Raw genomic sequence first — 18161 nt, forward strand, 5'->3', positions numbered from 1 at the left:
ACAGGGAAGCCTGCTTTCCTTTAGAGATTTACTGGGAATCTGACTGGGTCTTCATTGCTACAATTCTGTTTTGCAGCTGAGGGGAATGGTAGCAAATGATAGGACTTTAATGCAGCAGTAATATCCCAGTTACCCAGATCCTACTGATTACTGGTCAGTGAGAACTGAAGTTGTCTATCTATAGGTCACTGGTTACAAAGGAAGATATTAAACAGAAAAGTAGGCAAATGGAGAAAACAAATTAAATTTTTGCCAGGCTTTTCTCAAAACCTAATAATAAATCCTTAAAGAAATCTTTATTTGAGAATAATAGACTCATAGATGGAATTCCATTTCCTTATGAATCACATTCTTGCAAATGATTAAGTTCTCTACATCACACAAGTATTAACAGGAACATCAAAGGTGACATGGTTGAGGGTGGGAACAGATGGTGGAACGAAGTAGAGAAAAAAATTAGGATAGGTTAAATTTTCACAGAAAGGACAGGAAAAGAAAACAGGACAGATTATTAAACCACCAGCATTTTACCCAAATACTTGACTTAAAAACTTCTACACATTTAACTATATATATTCTGTACATATTACTAAAGAGGGCTAAAATATCAAACATGAGGCATCTGTATTACCCTGAGTTAAAGTGGTTTCTTTTTACTCATTCCATGTGAAAAAGATTTGGAGAATAATCTCTCTTTACACCATAAATGCACACTTAAAGCCCCAGGAATGCTCCCATTTTCCCCTGTGATTCCACATCTTGTATCTTACCATTGATCTACGAATCAGAGACAGCCTGGTCTTTGCCTTATTCTCAGCAAATTCCAGGCTACTGATGTCTTTGAGACGAGCCTTGTATTTATTCATTTGTTCCACAACAATCAGCTCCACACAGCTGAAACAGGAGGAAAAAGAGGAAACTGTTAGGAGCTGAAGTAAGTCAAATAAAGTGTAGTATCCACAGACTGCTTTTCAGCTAAATGTGGCAGATGGTTGGAGAATGAAAGAAAAATCAACATTCCTTACTTTATGAGCTCTATGACAAGGTTTATATAATGGTGGTCCACAACTTTGGCTGTACTTCAGTACCCACCCGAGGAGTGACTGTATGTTGCAAAGCCCAGGCCATACCCCAGACCAATTAAATTAGACTCTCTAGGATGGGACAAAAACACCAGGATTTTTTTTAAAGCTCTTTTTGCAGTCAAGGTTAAGAACCATCAATCTAGAAGGAAACAAGAGGCCCACCACAAAAGGTTAAAGTAAAATGCAGAAATACTGAAGTACTAAGGCCAAAGGGATTCGGAGCCAGTTAGACTAATTACGGGAAGATACAAAGTATACATAATTTGGTAAAATGAAATTCTAAAATATTTTTAGAGATTACAAGCATTGCTAAAGAAAAGCTAAATTTAAAAACATCCTTCAAAACAAATGGTGTTCAGTTGAATAGAATCTAAAAAAAAAATTTTCATCTTCAGCGTAAGAAAACCCAATGGTGTCTAACAATCTTCTTAAAAACATCTGAACTTAAGAAATCATTCACTATGTTCGATATCTGGATAAAGTGGCTACACTGACTCAGAAGTTTCTGGGGTCTTGTGGAGGTGTTAACAACAGGCCTTACGTGGTAGTCTTACTGATGTCCTGCACACTTTGTAGTGGGTCAATGGTATCAGGGCAGCGGAGAATGCAGGGTGCGAACACAATGGCTAAAGCATTAGCAGACATTCGATTAGTTTCTTCCTGTAGAGCAATCCTAAGGAATAAAAAAACCAAGTGAAGTTCAGAAAAAAAGGGTAAATAGTAAGGACACAGGCAGAGGATATGAGAAAAAGATGACGTATGACATCAAGCACATAGTACTGGAAGGATATACATATCAGTTGAAAGAAGATACTTGTAGACTTTTCCCAAAGCTATTCCTTTGCCTCTGGAAAATACACTTTTTTTTTTTTTTTTTTTTTAATGCACTTTCACTCTGTCCCTTACTTGAAGCAATATAGGCTAGCAGATAGCTTATCAAGGGAAATTTCTGACCCACTGCCATACACCTGATAAACGTGTCTGAAGAATGCACAGCAGAGACTTTAAGGCATTTTCAGATAGTCATATTAGATATTCATCTAACATTTATCTAGTATTTACCAGATATTTATCTAATAAAAATAAACATAACTTTCTACCCAACTACTGCAGATACTTATACTCAGAGAAGAGAGACCACTCCTGAAGTCTCTGGTCAGTCAATTCTCAAGCACCATTTGAACCCACCTCCTTTGAATTAGGTTATGTCTACTTCCTAGTTCAGGAATGAGATAACAGGCTAGGCTACATAGTGCCACCATGAGGCTGAAGTTGTTACATGGCTCAAACAGGGCAGAGAAGCACCTGTCATGCAGTCCAACTCAGCTGAGGCTTTCTGCTCCAAGGAACTGTAAGCCCCTGTTTGAGTCGCTGACTTTATAAATAGGAAAAAAAAGATCTGTCAGTTTTCCAAATGAAGGAGTTCTTCCCTCATTTAAAAGAATCAAAAAAAAAAAAAAAAACCCAAAACTATCATATCTTTCCTTGCTCCTTGAAATTACCTGACTAGATGAAAGATGAGGCGTTCCAGTGTATTGAGATGAGTTCGAGAGAGCTGGTCAATCACAGAGTATACACCACGGATTGTTTCTTTCCTCTCCTGAAGGCCTAGAAAGATTAAGGACAGCAAATAAAATTGAATACGCCCTCTTATATGCTGTATCTTCCTCCTGAACAGATAGAAGCAGGGCAGCCTGGCTCTAAATTTTAAAGTTTTAGGAGAGACAGTTGTACCTGTATGACAGAAAACGAGCAACTCACAGTTACTACTAATCTTCCTTTGCTTGAATTCTATATTCACTAAGCAGTCTCCTGGTTTTAATCTATATCCCAGTCATCCTTATTACAGCAAGGGGAAAGAGACGGCCTAGTTTATTAGGCATTTTGTGGCAGGTGGATTCCCCCATTAAAATTAATTAATTGCCATGTAATTTATAAATTGGTCTTATAGGAATTTGAGGAGTAATGCCTCAGGGCCTAAACACGTCTAGGCAGGCCTTCAGCAACACCCTACATACCTGTAGTGCTGAAAAACTAAACTCCATCATCTAGTAGGCCTGGCATAAAATAGATAGCAGAGATCTTGCCTAGATTCACAATTTAAATGAATATAAGCTGGCCCTTAAATCTATTTAGTTTTCTAATGTGTTTATAATTTGTAATCTTAGTCTTTCAATCTCTTTGTGAGAAGCAACTAGCTGACTTACTCAGAAAACGTTTGGGATCCTGACATTTTAATGAAGCTCTCAAAAATCAACAAATGAATAGGTGAGAATACAGTGGCAGTTCTGTATTGACTGTCAAAAGCTTAGTTTTGGACCTATATGGACTAAACCACTAGAGGATGACTAAATAAATCTATAATGAAGATAGCATTCCTTTCCCAAGTATAGCCCTTCCGTGGAATCCAGGAAGCCTGTGCTTACCCATAGCTCGAAGAAATTCCTCATAGAGCTCAAAGGTCATGAGTGGATTGGGCAAATCACGAAGCCATTGTTTGAATACACTTGCAATGACATGTATGTTATAGTCATCCAGGTTTACATTCTCAGCATCTGTTTATAGACAAGAGTTAGATAACAAAGCCAAAACATGCAAAGAAATTAAAATAATTCACTTTAGAAACTATCATCACCAAGGAAGCCTTCATGTTCTTAATTGAACTAATACCTTCTACAATCTAATTGTTTGCTCTAGAAAAGCACTTCTAACAGTGGTAAAGGAACAGCTTTTTGTTTGTTTTCCAAATCTGTTGTAGACTGCTAAATAAGTAAAATAAAAGATCATATGCTTTCATGTCAAAGCTCTGTTAAATACTGTTATAAGTATTTCTAAATGCTTACACTCAGTTTTTGTACTTATCTTGTAGATTGGTCTGTGAGCCACACTTTCATTAGCAATGCTGTGGATGACACATGGGGAAAAGGCCCAGAAGACATTTTCTAAAAATAAGGCTAATGTTAAGTCATTTTTAAAGATGAAAGGACAGCAATAACTGAACTTAGGAAATGTAAAGGACATATCTTTACTCTGTTTCACTTATAAACTCCCAAAGGTTATACAAAGGAAATGATTGGGAGGATATAGGATGAATGATTTTTCATTTGTGCTGACCCAAGGTGCAAGACACAAGTTGGAAACTGCCTTTAAACTGGAATAGATGAAGTCTCTGGTAGGCAGAAGTTCCTGCTTGAGTTTTACCAAACATTTTCTGTTATTTCCATACTAATTTCTCCCTGATTTGCCCATTAAAACAACAACAACAACAACAACAAAACAAAACAACTAGAAAGAAAAAGCATGTAGATAGGTTCCTGGAGACACAGAGACAAGCTTTGTACCTATGTTTGATTCAAAATGATCTATTCCTTCCCAATAGTGATAAAAAGTAGAAGTTGACAATGAAACCAAAGTCAAATTCCTGATATATTCCGGGGCTGAGGCTACAGTTCTACACAGGTACATGTTTAATCCACTAAATAATTATGTCATCAATATAGGAAGGTGAGAACATGCATCAGAAACAGCACACTTGGGAGTCAAAATAACAGACTAATAGGCGATAGTTTAGATTATGAATTCAGAACATCTGGGGTTAAATCCCAGCTTGATCACTTATTGGTGGTGAGTCTTTGGGTAAGATCCTCTGTAAGCCTCAGTTTCTTTAAGTAGGATAATAATCCCTAAATCACAGGACTGTTGTGAAGATTAGAATAAAAACATTGGCACACTGCTCTACATCATCATCAACAGATCATTATGTAATTTTCTTTAAATTATTTTCTTCTTTGTAAATTACAGATATCATGACCATACCAAATTGTTAAGATTAAATGAGATCTGTCTGAAGTACCTAATAATGCCTTGTAGAAATGAAACACTCAATATGTGTTTGCTGAACTGACCACATAAAAACAAAGATTCTTTAGAAAGCCACAAAATGAATAAGCACCACAGAAAAGATTGCATTCTTTTGGCTACGAGAAAAAAAGGCAACATGTAATGAAAACTTTGAGTGTAAAATGACCTATTTAAATAAAAGCATGTGGTCTTGATTTGGAGAGCACTATCTTACCTGTATCTAGACCCTGTCGGAGCTCCTTGATTTTATTAGTTGAACCAGACTTTCGGTAAATACCTTCTGTGTACAGTCCATGCATTTCAATGTAGTTTATGAGCTTTTCCACCACTAAAGGAACAGTTCGTTCTTCGCTGGTCAAACGGGACAATTCAACCCCAAATTGTCGAGATGACAGCTCTGGATCATACTAAATGGAAGATAATTTTCTGTTTCCAAATACATTCAAACATCTTTAAACATATTTAACCAGTTACTTAAGAGGAACTACTTTTTATTTCCCTGAAGTTTCATGAACACAGTTATAGGAGCTGGAGGGAAAGGGAATTCTGGTTAATACTGACAATATATATCAAGTGAGATGTACTTTTCAATCCTCTACCACTACGAATCCCCTCAAAATATAATGGGGTAGAGAATGAAGACAGTGGCAACAGGCTACTGTTCCCCTTCCTATTAAAAAGTTCTTCACATAAAGTTGGGATTTGGACAAAGGAGAAAGGGAATAGACTTTGTGTGCTAAACATTTACCAAGCACCAATAGAAAGTCTGATTAGATATGAATTAGAGCTGCCAGTAATTTCTCAGGCTTAACAATGCTTCAATGTTTATGTAAACTTCAGGGAAGTTTTTTTTTTTTTAATTTTTTTTTAACGTTTATTTATTTTTGAGAGAGAGAGAGAGCATGAACGGGGGAGGGGCAGAGAGAGAGGGAGACACAGAATCTGAAACAGGCTCCAGGCTCTGAGCGGTCAGCACAGAGCCCGACGCGGGGCTCGAACTCACGGACCACGAGATCATGACCTGAGCCGAAGTCGGACGCTTAACCGACTAAGCCACCCAGGCGCCCCAACTTCAGGGAAGTTTAACTGAACAATATCATAGCCAAAGGTAGAAGCACACACAGACTGACCCATGATTAGTGTTCAAGCTCTTTCTTACTTTAATTGGTGTATCTGCGGGCACCTGGGTGGCTCAGTCAGTTAAGCTTCCTACTTCAGCTCAGGTCATGATCTCATGGTCCAGGAGTTTGTGCCCTGTGTCAGCTCAGAACCTGGAGCCTGCTTCAGATTCTCTTTCTCTCTCTCTGCCCCTCCCTCACTCATGCTCTTTCTCCCTCTCTCAAATATAAATAAACATTTAAAAAAAATAGTGTATCTGACATCATAATCCTACAAACTACAGTTTACATGACTGTAAAAGAACAGCTTATCCTGAAGACTATTTGAAGTAATTCACAGAAGATAAAAATGCCAGGTATTATCTCTGAGACTCAGATCTTTTTTTATAAATCTCTTCTCTTTTCCTTCTCTTGCATCATTCTCTTTTTCTAACTTGGTCGTGGGGTGGCTGGGTGGTTCAGTTGGTTAAGCATCCAACTCTTGATTTTGGCTCTCAGGTCATGATCTCATGGTTCATGAGTTCGAGCCCTGCATTGGGCTCTGTGCTGACAGTGTGGAGCCTGCTTAGGATTCTCTCACTCTCTTGCTCTGTCCCTCCCCAACTCACTCTCTCTCTCTCTCTCAAAATATAAATAAACTTTTAAAAAAGATTATTTGTCCTAGTTCTATGAAAAATGCTGCTGGCATTTTAATAGGGATTGCATTAAATCCAGTAGATTGCTTTGGGTAGTACGGACATTTTAACGAAACTTGTTCTTGTAATCCGTGAACATGGAATATCTTTCCATTTGTTTGTGTCATCTTCAATTTCTTTCATCATTGTTTTACAGTTTATAGAGTACAGGACTTTCACTTCTCTGGTTAAGTTTATTCCAAGATATTTTATCATTTTTGGTAGAATTCTAAATGGGAATATTTTCTTAATTTCTCTTTCTGCTACTTAGTGTATAGAAATGCAGTGGATTTCCATAGATTGATTTTGTATTCTGCAATCCTACTGAATTTATTTAGCAGTACCTTTTTGGTGGACTCTTTAGTTTTTTTATATATGGTATCATGTCATCTGCAAATGGTGAAAGTTTTATCTCTTCCTTAGCAATTTCCATACCTTTTATTTCCATATCTGTCTGACTGCTGTGGTTGAAACTTCCAATACTATGTTGAATAAAAGTGGTGAGAGTAGACATTTTTGTCTTCTTCCTGACCTTAGGGGGAAAGCTCTGTTTTTCCCCATTGACTATGAAGTTAGCTATAGATTTTTCATATATGGCCTTGATTATGTTGAGGTATGTTCCTTCTAAACCTACTTTGTTGTGGGTCTTTATCATGAATGGATGGTATAACTTCAGTAAACTCTTTTTCTGCATCTGTTGCAATGGTCACATACTTTTTATACTTTTTCTTGATGTGATGTATCACATTAATTGATTTACAAAAATTGAACCACTCCTGCATCCCAGGAATAAATCCCACTTAATCATGGCAAATAATTTTTTTTTTTTTTTATTTTTTTTTCAACGTTTATTTATTTTTGGGACAGAGAGAGACAGAGCATGAACGGGGGAGGGGCAGAGAGAGAGGGAGACACAGAATCGGAAACAGGCTCCAGGCTCCGAGCCATCAGCCCAGAGCCTGACGCGGGGCTCGAACTCCCGGACCGCGAGATCGTGACCTGGCTGAAGTCGGACGCTTAACCGACTGCGCCACCCAGGCGCCCCGGCAAATAATTTTTTTAATATACTGCTGAATTTGCTTTGTTAATATTTTGTTGAGATTTTGCATCTATATTTATCAGAGATATTGACCTGTAGTTCTCTTTTCCAGTACTGTCTTTATCTGGTTTTGATTCAGGGTATTGCTGGCCTAATAGAATGAGTTTGAAAGCTTTCCTTTTTCTTGTTTAGAACAGTTTGAGAAGAATAGGTATTAATTATTTTTTAGATGTTAGATTTCACCCATGAAGCTGTCTGGTCCTGGACTTGTTTGTTGGGAGGGTTTTGTTTGTTTTTTGTTGTTTTTTTTTCTTAATTACTGACTCAATTTCATTGTTGCTAACTGGTCTGTTCAAATTTTCCATTTCTTCCTGACTCAGTTTGGGGAGGTTATATATTTATCCATTTCTTCTAGATTGCCCAAATTGTTGGCATATAATTTTTCATAATATTTTCTTATAATCCTTTGTATTTCTATGGTGTCAGTGGTTATTCACTTCTGTTTTTGTTTGAGTCCTTTCTTCTGGAGTCTTGCTAACAGTTTATCAATTTTTAGATCTTTTCAAAGAACCAGGTCCCAGTTTCATTCATCTGTTCTGCTGTCTTCTTAGTTTCTATTTCATTTTATCTGCTCTAATCTTTACTTCTTTCCTTCTACTAGTTTTGGGTTTTGTTTGTTCTTTTCTAGCTCTCCTAGGTATAAGGTTACGTTGTTTATTTGAGATGTTTCTTGTTTCTTGAGGTAGGCCTGTACTGCTCAAAACCTCCCTCTTAGAAAGCTTTTGCTGCATCCCAAGGATTTTGGACTGTTGTGTTTTCATTTTCATTTACATCCATGAGTTTTTCTGATTTCCTCTTTCATTTCTTGGTTGACCCATTCATCATTTAATGGCATGTTATTTGACCTCCATGTATTTGTATTCTTTCCAGGTTTTTTGTTGTTGTTGATTCCTAGTTTCATAGCATTGTAGTCAGAAAAGATGCATGGTATGACTTCAATCTTTCTGAATCTGTTGAGACTTTTTTTATGGTCTAATATGTAACCTATTCTGCAGAATTCTCCATGTGCACTTGAAAAGAATATGTGTAAAAAAAAAAAAAGAATATGTGTTCTTCTGTTTTAGGATAGAATGTTCTGAATGTATCTTTTAGATCCATCTGGTCTGGTGTGTCATTCAAAGTCACTGTTTCCTTGTTGATTTTCTGTTTGTATGATCTATCCCTTAATATAATGGGTTGTTAAAGTCCCCTATTATTGCATTACTATCAATTACTTCACTTATGGTTGTTATCAGCTACTTTATGTAGAAAGGTGCAGAAATATATACAATTGTTATATCTTCGTTTTTAATTTTTTTAATGTTTGTTTATTTTTGACAGAGAAAGACAGAGCACAAGTGGGGGAGGGGCAGAGAGAGAGGAAGACATAGAATCTGAAACAGGCTGCATGTTCTGAGCTGTCAGCAAAGAGCCCAACGCAGAGCTTGAACTCACAAACCATGAGATCATGACCTGAGCCAAAGTCAGATGCTTAACCACTGAGCCACCCAGGCACCCCTATAATTATCATACCCTCTTGTTGGACTGTTCCCTTTATGATTATATAGTGTACTTCTTTGTCTCTTGTTAACAGTCTTTGTTTTAAAGTCTATTTTGTCCAATATAACTATTGCTACCCTGGCTCTTCATTTCCATTTGCATGATAAATGCTTTTCTACCTTTCACTTTCAATCTGCAGGTGTTTCTAGGTCTGAAATGAGTCTGTTGTAGCAAACATATAATGGGCCTTGTTTTTTTATCCATTCCATCTCTCTATGTCTTTTGATTGGAACATTTAGTCCATTTGCATTCTAAGTAAATACTGATAGATAGGTACTTACTGTCATTTTGTTACTTGTTTATGGTTGTTTTGTAGTTCTCTGTTCCTTTCGTCCCTTGCTCTCTTCTCTCACAATTTGCTGGCCTTCTTTAGTGATATACTTGGATTCCTTTCTCTTTTATTTTTTGGATATCTACTACCAGTTTGTGATTTGTAGTTACCATTAGGTTTATATTTAATATCTTATGCATTTAGCAATCTTTAAATTGGTGGTCACTTAAGTTTGACCCCATACTTTATTCCTCACTCCTTCCCACCATGTTTTAGGTATATGGTGTCACATTTTATATCTTTAATTTTGTCAGTTCCTTGACTGATTTTTACAGATATACTTATTTTTATTGCTTTTCCTATTTTTCTTATTCCTACTACTTATGGTCTTTCTTTCCAGACAAAGGAAAGGAAACATTTCTGTCCTTTAACATTTCTTATAGGGCTAGTTTAGCGGTGATGAATTCCTTTAATTTCTGTTTGTCCGGAAAACTCTTTATCTCTCTTTCTATTCTGAATCACAGCCTTGCTGTATAGAGTATTCTTGGTTGCAGGTTTTTGTTTTTTCAGGATTTTCAATATATCATGCCACTCTCTTCTGGCCTGCAAAGTTTCTGCTGAAAAATCAGCTATTAGCCTTAAGTGATTTCCCTTGTATTATTTATTTTCTTTTCTCTTGCTGCTTTTAAAATTATCTCTATTAACAATATTTTTGGCCATTTTAGTTATTATGTGTCTTCATGTGGACCTCCTTGAGTTGATTTTGTTGGGGGCTCTCTATGAATCTGGATTTGTTTCCTTCTTCATATTAGGGAAGTTTTCATCTGTTATTTCTTCAAATAAATTTTCTGCCCCCTTTTCTCTCTCTTTTCTTTCTAGGGTCCCTATTGTGGAAATGTTATTGCACTTGATAGTATTGCTTAGTTCCCATAGTCTATTTTCATTTTTTATTATAGTATTTTTCTCTCCCCTGTTCAGTTTGATTGCTTTCCATTACTCTGACCTCTGCTGATCTGTTCTTCTGCTTCTTCTGGTCTATTCCATCTATTTTTAATTTTAGTTATTGGGTCCTTAATCTCTGATTGGTTCGTTTTCATGTTCTCTATCTCTTTGTTGAGGGTCATATTGAGTTCCTCTACTCTTATCTCAAATCCAGTATCATTATGACCATTACTTTAAATTCCCTATCAGACATATTACTTATCTCTGTTTTGTTTAGCTCCCTTGCTGTCCTTTCATTTGGGACATATTCCTCTGTCTCCTCATTTTGTCTCTCTGCATCTGTTCCTATGTGTTAAGAAAGTCTGCTACATCTCCCACTCTTGAAATTGATGACTTTATGAAGAAGAGGTCCTGTAATGGCCTACAGAGCAATGTCCCCTGTTCACCAGAACCTGATGTTTCAGGGGTGTTTCCTATGTATGTTGCACGCACCATGCTGGTGTAGCTAAGCCGTGTTTGCCTTCAGTCCATTCATCTGCAATGGCTCTCACTGCCTGTTGTGAGCAGGGTTTGGCCCATGTATTGTTAGTGGGCCAGTCTAGGGCCACCTTGGCCTTAAGTTGATTCAGACCAGGAGTTGGCCAAACATGCAGTAGCACCAAACTACAGGCTGCTTTCCTTGTATTGTCCCCTGAAAAGTTTTCGTTGGTTGGCAGGGACTATAGTCAGACCTGATGTCTGACCTCAGCCCACTGCTGGGCTGCAGCTGTACTGATGTATGTGGTTATCTTCTACTCTCCTTTAGGCAGGAGTCACTTTGGAGTGGTGCCGGTCCCTGTCAGTGTTGCTTGCACACTGCCAGGCTCAATGCACCACTTTGGATGGGCTCTGACCTAGGATGTACTAGAGGGGGCATTTCTGCAGGAGAACATGGGGGCAGAATGTACTGTCAGCAAGCTAAGTGGAGAGTGTTGCTGCAGTGCTGGTTCTCATAGCAGCCTGTATATCTAGGCTGGGGGGCAGAGAGGGAAACGGCACCCACCAGCTCTTCTGCTCTTGGAGAAGTCTGACAAAGATCCCTTCCTCTCCAGCACATGTTCTGAGATTAGTAAATAAATATCCTTCCCATACACCCCATGCATTTTTCAAACTGCTGCTTCTATGCTGTATCTCAGTAGGACTGTTTGTTCTTCTGTCTCTTTAAGGGTGGGGGCTCTACTCTCCCACTTCTCCCAGAGCCAACCCACTGGTTTTTAAATTTACTGGTGTTAAGCCCCATTGATTGTTAGGTTCCTCTGGTTTTCAAAGCCACATGCCATGAAGATTTGTCTTCCCCATGTGAGTACCCTGTGCCTGGGGTGCCTGGCATAGGTCCTTCCCCTCTGTGTGCCCATGGAGTCCCTCTCTCTCACACAGTCTTATGGGTCCATTTAGATCCCACCACAGTTCCTCTCTTCCTACCCTCTTCGATGTGGCCTCTTCTCTACCTTTAGCTGTGGAGAGCATGTTCTGCCAGTCTTTGGGTCATTTTCTGAGTTATTTACACTGATGTGGATGTTATCTAGTTGTACCCATGGGATAAGGTGAGCTTAGGATCTTCCTACTCCACCATCTTCAGAGGAAGTTCACATCACTTGATTTTTGAATGACAAACCAACTTTATATTCATAGAATAAAACCAACTTTATCACAAAAGTTTTTGTTTTTTTTTTTTGTTTTTTTTTTTAATTTTTTTTTTCAACGTTTATTTATTTTTGGGACAGAGAGAGACCGAGCATGAACGGGGGAGGGGCAGAGAGAGAGGGAGACACAGAATCGGAAACAGGCTCCAGGCTCTGAGTCATCAGCCCAGAGCCCAACGCGGGGCTCGAACTCACGGACCGCGAGATCGTGACCTGGCTGAAGTCGGAGGCTCAACCGACTGCGCCACCCAGGCGCCCCTATCACAAAGGTTTTTTTTTTTCATTTTTTGCCATTAACACAGATTTAAGTGCTAATAGTTTAAGATTTTTTTATATCTATGCTATGATATAGACTGACCTACAATTGTCCTTTATTGTAATATCCCTTCATGTTTGACTTTAAGGTTTCTTAAAGGTTTGACTTTAAGGTTTCTTCGTAAGTCAGTTTGGGGGGAAAAGTTATGAAGTATTCACTCTTTCACCATTCACTGGCAGAATTTATAGAAATTTGGTGTTGTTTCTTTTTTAAATTTTGGGAAGTAGTTAATTAAGCAAAGATCAGACCTAGAATTTCTTTGTGGGAAGATTTTCAATTACTAACTCGATTTTAATTGATATGATTCTTCAGATCTATTTTTCTTAGTTTAAATAAATTGTCAAATTTGTTAGCATCAAGGTATCCATTAATAGCCTTTAACTAAAGGCCTTTTTAATGTATACAGTATCTGCAATGATACATGAATTATTTTGTGACAATTTGTTTTTTAGAAGTTCTTTTTATTAATCCCTCTTGTTAAGAGTTTATCCATGGTTTTAGTATTTCCAAAGCGCTAAAATTTGGCTTTGTAGATTTGATTTCATTTATTTCTCTTTATTATCTTCCTTCTACTGCCTTTGGATTAAATTTGCTGAGGTTACTTTTCCCCATCTTCTAGAGATAGAAGTTTAGATCATTTCTTTTTTTACATCCTTCCTAACTGTATGCATTTAAAATAGCTATAATTAGTCCTCTACTCACAACTTTTGCTGTACCCACACTTTTGTACCTAGTCATACTTTATCATTTAGTTCAAAATATTTTTTCATTTTTATTGTAATTTATAAGAGTATTGCTTAATTTCCAAGTACTTGAAGACTATCTAGTTATCTTTATGTTGATTTAGAGCTTAATATCACTTGGGTCAAAAAATGTACTCTCAACAGTTTCAATCCTCTTGAAATTTGTAGGGACTTGCTTTATAACCCAACATATAATCAATTTTTCTCAAATGCCCCATGTGCTCTTGAAAAGACTGCAAGATTCATTACACATCAACTAGGTCAAGTTTTTTCATCTTGTTTTCCTATCATTTGCACCCTTATTAAATTTTTGTCTCTAGGTATTAAAGCAATAATATCAAGTCTCCCCTAATGTTAGAATTTTTGGGGGTGCCTGAGTCAGTTAAGTGTCCAACTTCAGCTCACGTCATGACCTCACAGTTCATGGGTTCAAGCCCTGCATCAGGCTCTATGCTGACAGCTCAGAGCCTGGAACCTGCTTTAGATTCTCTGTTTCTGTCTCTGTCTCTCTCTGCCCCTCCCCCACTTGTGCACACTCTTTCTCTCAAAAATAAATATTAAAAAAATAAAAAAGGTTAGAATTTTTATATCTCCCTGATGGGATGACCATTTTATCATTACAAAACATCTTCATCTGAAATGTTTTTTGCCCTAAAATACACTTTAGTACTAGTATACGTACACCACCTTTCTATTTGTTAGTCTTTGCATACAAATCTATCCTTTTGCTTTCAGCCTTTCTGTATCTTTATATTTAAGAATGTTGCTTGTAAACAGCATATCATTGATTTTTCAGTTGGTTTTAACCTAGTCTTCTAACTGGAAGTATCTTACCTATTAACATTTAATGTAATCTCCAATATATTTGGACTTATACCTACCAATCTGCTATGTATTTTCTTTTCTGATCTAATTTATGTTTGTTCCTCTCATTTCTGGTCTTCGTTTAGATCAAATATTTTTCGTTTTTCCATTCTCCCATCTTTATTAGCTTTTAAGACATATATTCATTTGCTTTTCTGTTAGTGGTTAAAGACTAAAACAAATATCCATAACATATTTAAGTCTAATGTATTTTGAACAATTTAACCACTTCCCAGATAACCCAGGGACCTTAGTATAGTTTAATTCCATTTACCCAAGTAACTTTTGTGTTGTTATTGTTGTCAGGCAGTTTAATTCTATATAGTTGGCCTTCAAACAATGTAGGAATTAAGGGCACCAATTTCCTATGTAGCCAAAAACCTGCATGTAACTTTTGAGTCCTCTAAAATTTAATTACTAATAGCCTATTGCTGACTGGAAACCTTACTGATAACATAAACAGTCAATCAACACATTTTTATATGTTATATATGTATTATACATTGTGTTCTTACAATGAAGTACACTGCTAGAGAAAATAAAATGTTATCAAGAAAATCATAAGGAAGGGGTGCCTTGGTGGCTCAGGTGGCCAAGCATCTAACTCTTGATTTCAGCTCAGGTCATGATCTCATGATGCATGAGATCAAGCCCAGCATTGGGCTCTGTGCTGACAGCATGGAGTCTGCTTGGGATTCTCTGACTCCCTCTCTCTCTACCCCTCCCCAGCTTGTGCACTCTATCCAAATTAAATAAACACTTAAAAAAAGAAAATCATAAGGAAAATACATTTACATAACTGTGTTTATCAAAAAAATCCACAAATAAGTGGACCCATGATGTTCAAACCCCTGTTGTTCAAGGGTCAACTATATATTTGAAGTGTTATAAAAGACATTATTGTATTTTTAGTCATATTCACTTAGATTTATAAATATTATTCACTCTTTGCATTTTTCTTCATTCTTTCCTATGTTTCTGTTTCTATCCAATGTCATTTTCCTTCTGCCTGGAGTACCTCCTTTAGTATTTCTTTTAGTGCAAGGCTGCTGGTGACATATTCTGAGTCTTTGTCTAGAAATAATTTCACATCATTTTCACTTTTTTTTCAATGTTTATTTCTTTATTTTGAGAGAGAGAGAGTGCTCGTGCACGAGTTGGGGAGCAGGGAGAGAGAGGATAAGAGAGAATCCCAAGCAGGCTCTGCACTGTCAGCAAAGAGCCCAACATGAGGCTCAATCCATGAACCATGAGATCATGACCTGAGCCAAAATCAAGACGCTTAACTGACTGAGCCAACAAGGTGCCCCCATTTTCATTTTTGAAAGCTATTGTCACAAGGTACAAAACTCTGAGTTAGCTTCATTTTATTATAACTCTCAAAACATGCCAGGCCACTGTCTTTTGACTTCCATCATTTCTGTTGAGAAGCCAGTTGTCAGTTTTTCTTCACTGCTGCTTTAGCAGTGCTTTTATTTTTTCCTTTCAGACTGCTTTTAAGGAATTTTTTTTTCCTTTCATTTGGAGAAGTGTCCATCTGGTGTGGCTTCCTTTGTATTTATCCCGCTTTAGGTTAAAAATGGTTCATGAACCTGTGACTTGATGTCTTGGTCATTATCTCTTAAAATGTTGCTTTTCCCTTATTCTCTTTCCTTTCTTCCTGGACTCCAATTACCCACATTTAAAGAACCTTTCATCTTTTCCTAGATGTTTCTCGTGTTTATCTTTGTATTTCCCCCTTCTTTTTTGCTCTCTGCACTTATAGATTTCTACTGACCTATCTTTTAGTTCACCAATCTTCTCTTCTCCTATGACCAATATGCTGTTGAGCCCATCTTTTGAGTTTATAATTCCAATTGCATTTTTTATTTTTAGAATCTCCATTTGCCTCTTTTTTAAATGTATATTTCAGATATTGATAAAAAATAAATTTTCGGGGTGCCTGGGTGGCTTAGTCAGTTAAGCAGCCAACTTCAGCACAGGTCATGATCTCGCGGTTTGTGAGTTCGAGCCCCACGTCGGCTCTGTGCTGACAGCTCAGAGCCTGGAGCCTGCTTCAGATTCTGTTTCCTCCTCTCTCTGCCTCTCCCGTGCTTGTGCTCTGTCTCTCTCTCTCTCAATAATAATAAATAAATGTTAAAAAAATTAAAAAAAATTTTTCTTTTTATCTATATTTCAACATATTTGAAAAAAAAGGTTTTAAAGTCCAGGTCTGAAAATTCAGTAACTGGGTCATCTGTGAGTCTACTGACATTGTCTATGTGTTTTTTTCTCTGTCTCATTTCTTAATATCTGTTATTATATATAGATAAAGTATAAACGTTGGATGATGTTATGTCTCTTTGGAGAGGGTTCACCCTATTCTCTCTGATGGGTAGCCAAATTAAGGAACAGATCATCTTAATCTAATCAAGAATGCCTTAAAGCTCGTCTTCAGCTTTTATAACGTCCAGACTATTAATGACTCACTCCCTTTCTGAGAGGGAGTACAGCTCTTCAGAGGTCTCAGTGCCAGTGTAGGACATTCAGTAGGGCCCCTCTCTGAAGGTGGATCACAGAACTCCAATTTTTTTTCCTTAACAGTGTGAAATTGCAGAAAACTCTGATCTTTTTTCCAGTTTAGCTTTTTAGCCTTTTACCCCATATAGCTTAAGAATTCAGAGAATGTCTTGAGGGAAAAACCTCTGAGTTCAAGGGTTACACCTGGATCATGATCCTGGCAAACCCAAATTCCTGGTCTTGGCAATCCCAAATTCCAACTTTTGCCTCCATTGCCCTATGAGATTCCTAAAAGTTGTGCTGACTTCTCTGACTCTTAAAAACTCTGCCTGAAATTGTGGTTTCGTGTTCTACAGCAAAAATTGACAAATTCCTACTAGGAGAAAAACATCTCACAGACACAGATTCACTACTATGCAATTATCTTCTCTCTAGGATTGACATTCCAACAAAGTCCAACTTTCCTGGGCAGCTAGCTCTCTGATGTGCAGCAACACTTTTTTCAGTTATTCTTGGCATGGGTAATAGTCTGTCACAAGCTATTCCACCTAAGCTCAAAGCAAATGTCCCACCTTCATTGTATTTTAAGCCTTGAATAAAATTTCTCTTTGTATACCTTGCCATGATTTGTCTACTAATTTGGAACAGATGCAAATACTGTACCTGGGTTGTAAACAATACACACACACATTTATATTACAGTTCAGATTTGTATAGTATTGTTACAACTGTCCATATGTGACTAATAAGTAAAAAAAATGTGATTATATAGCAAAAAAAGCCTGAAATCTATCAAAAATCATTGCTTCCTTTAAAATAAAGTGTCAAAGTACATGTTTAATACCTTTTAGATCTCTGTGTATCCAAGCTGAATTATGTAAAAACATAATGTTAAAATCTTTAGCTATAGCCTACCACTTTCAAGACAATTTCTAGTAAGAGTTATGAGCATTTAATGAAGTGGAAAACCTTTAAAAGCAGTGTTTTAATAAACTGTCAGTTGTGAAACCAGTTTAATAGCTCTCCCAAATAGTAAAGGTAAATATAGTTCCAGGAAAATCAATCCAATTATATACCTATCCCTATATATATACGTATGCTGGATCATGACATAAAGTGTGAGTTGTGATCAAAAAGTTTGAAAACCACTGCTCTATAAAACCACTGAAGAGGACTTGCTTGCTTTCATGAGGTAGAAAAGACCAATATATCTGTTATTTACTACTCATAGGTGATAATTTCTTACCTTTTTAGAGCACTTGGCTGTGGTTTTCAGACAGCATTTCTTATGGCAAGCATATTTACATACTGAAAAACAGATTAAGAATGCAGTATTTTTAGAAGCCTGTACATCAATGACAAGAACTTAAAAAGTTTACAACTTTAGGGGGGCCTGGGTGGTTCAGTCGGTTGGGCGACCGACTTCGGCTCAGGTCATGATCTCGCAATTTGTGAGTTCGAGCCCCGC

The 18161-nt window shown here is 37.1% G+C and overlaps 1 protein-coding gene across 14 annotated transcripts in view; it reads right to left on the reverse strand.

The window, feature by feature from the left end:
- Positions 1 to 18161, reverse strand: part of MYO9A (myosin IXA) — a 291871-nt gene that overhangs the window by 46718 nt on the left and 226992 nt on the right. For all 14 annotated transcript variants that reach the window (XM_086711106.1, XM_086711104.1, XM_086711107.1 and 11 more), the window contains 6 exons: positions 17940 to 18001; positions 5161 to 5353; positions 3512 to 3640; positions 2588 to 2693; positions 1627 to 1758; positions 771 to 894 (listed from right to left, as the gene is read on the reverse strand). In XM_086711106.1, coding sequence (XP_086567232.1) covers positions 771 to 894; positions 1627 to 1758; positions 2588 to 2693; positions 3512 to 3640; positions 5161 to 5353; positions 17940 to 18001 — 746 coding nt within the window. The remainder of the gene's footprint in view (positions 1 to 770; positions 895 to 1626; positions 1759 to 2587; positions 2694 to 3511; positions 3641 to 5160; positions 5354 to 17939; positions 18002 to 18161) is intronic.

Source organism: Puma concolor, chromosome B3 (genome assembly GCF_028749965.1).
Source record: "Puma concolor isolate L17-30 chromosome B3, mPumCon1.1.hap2, whole genome shotgun sequence".
Classification (NCBI taxonomy): domain Eukaryota; kingdom Metazoa; phylum Chordata; class Mammalia; order Carnivora; family Felidae; genus Puma; species Puma concolor.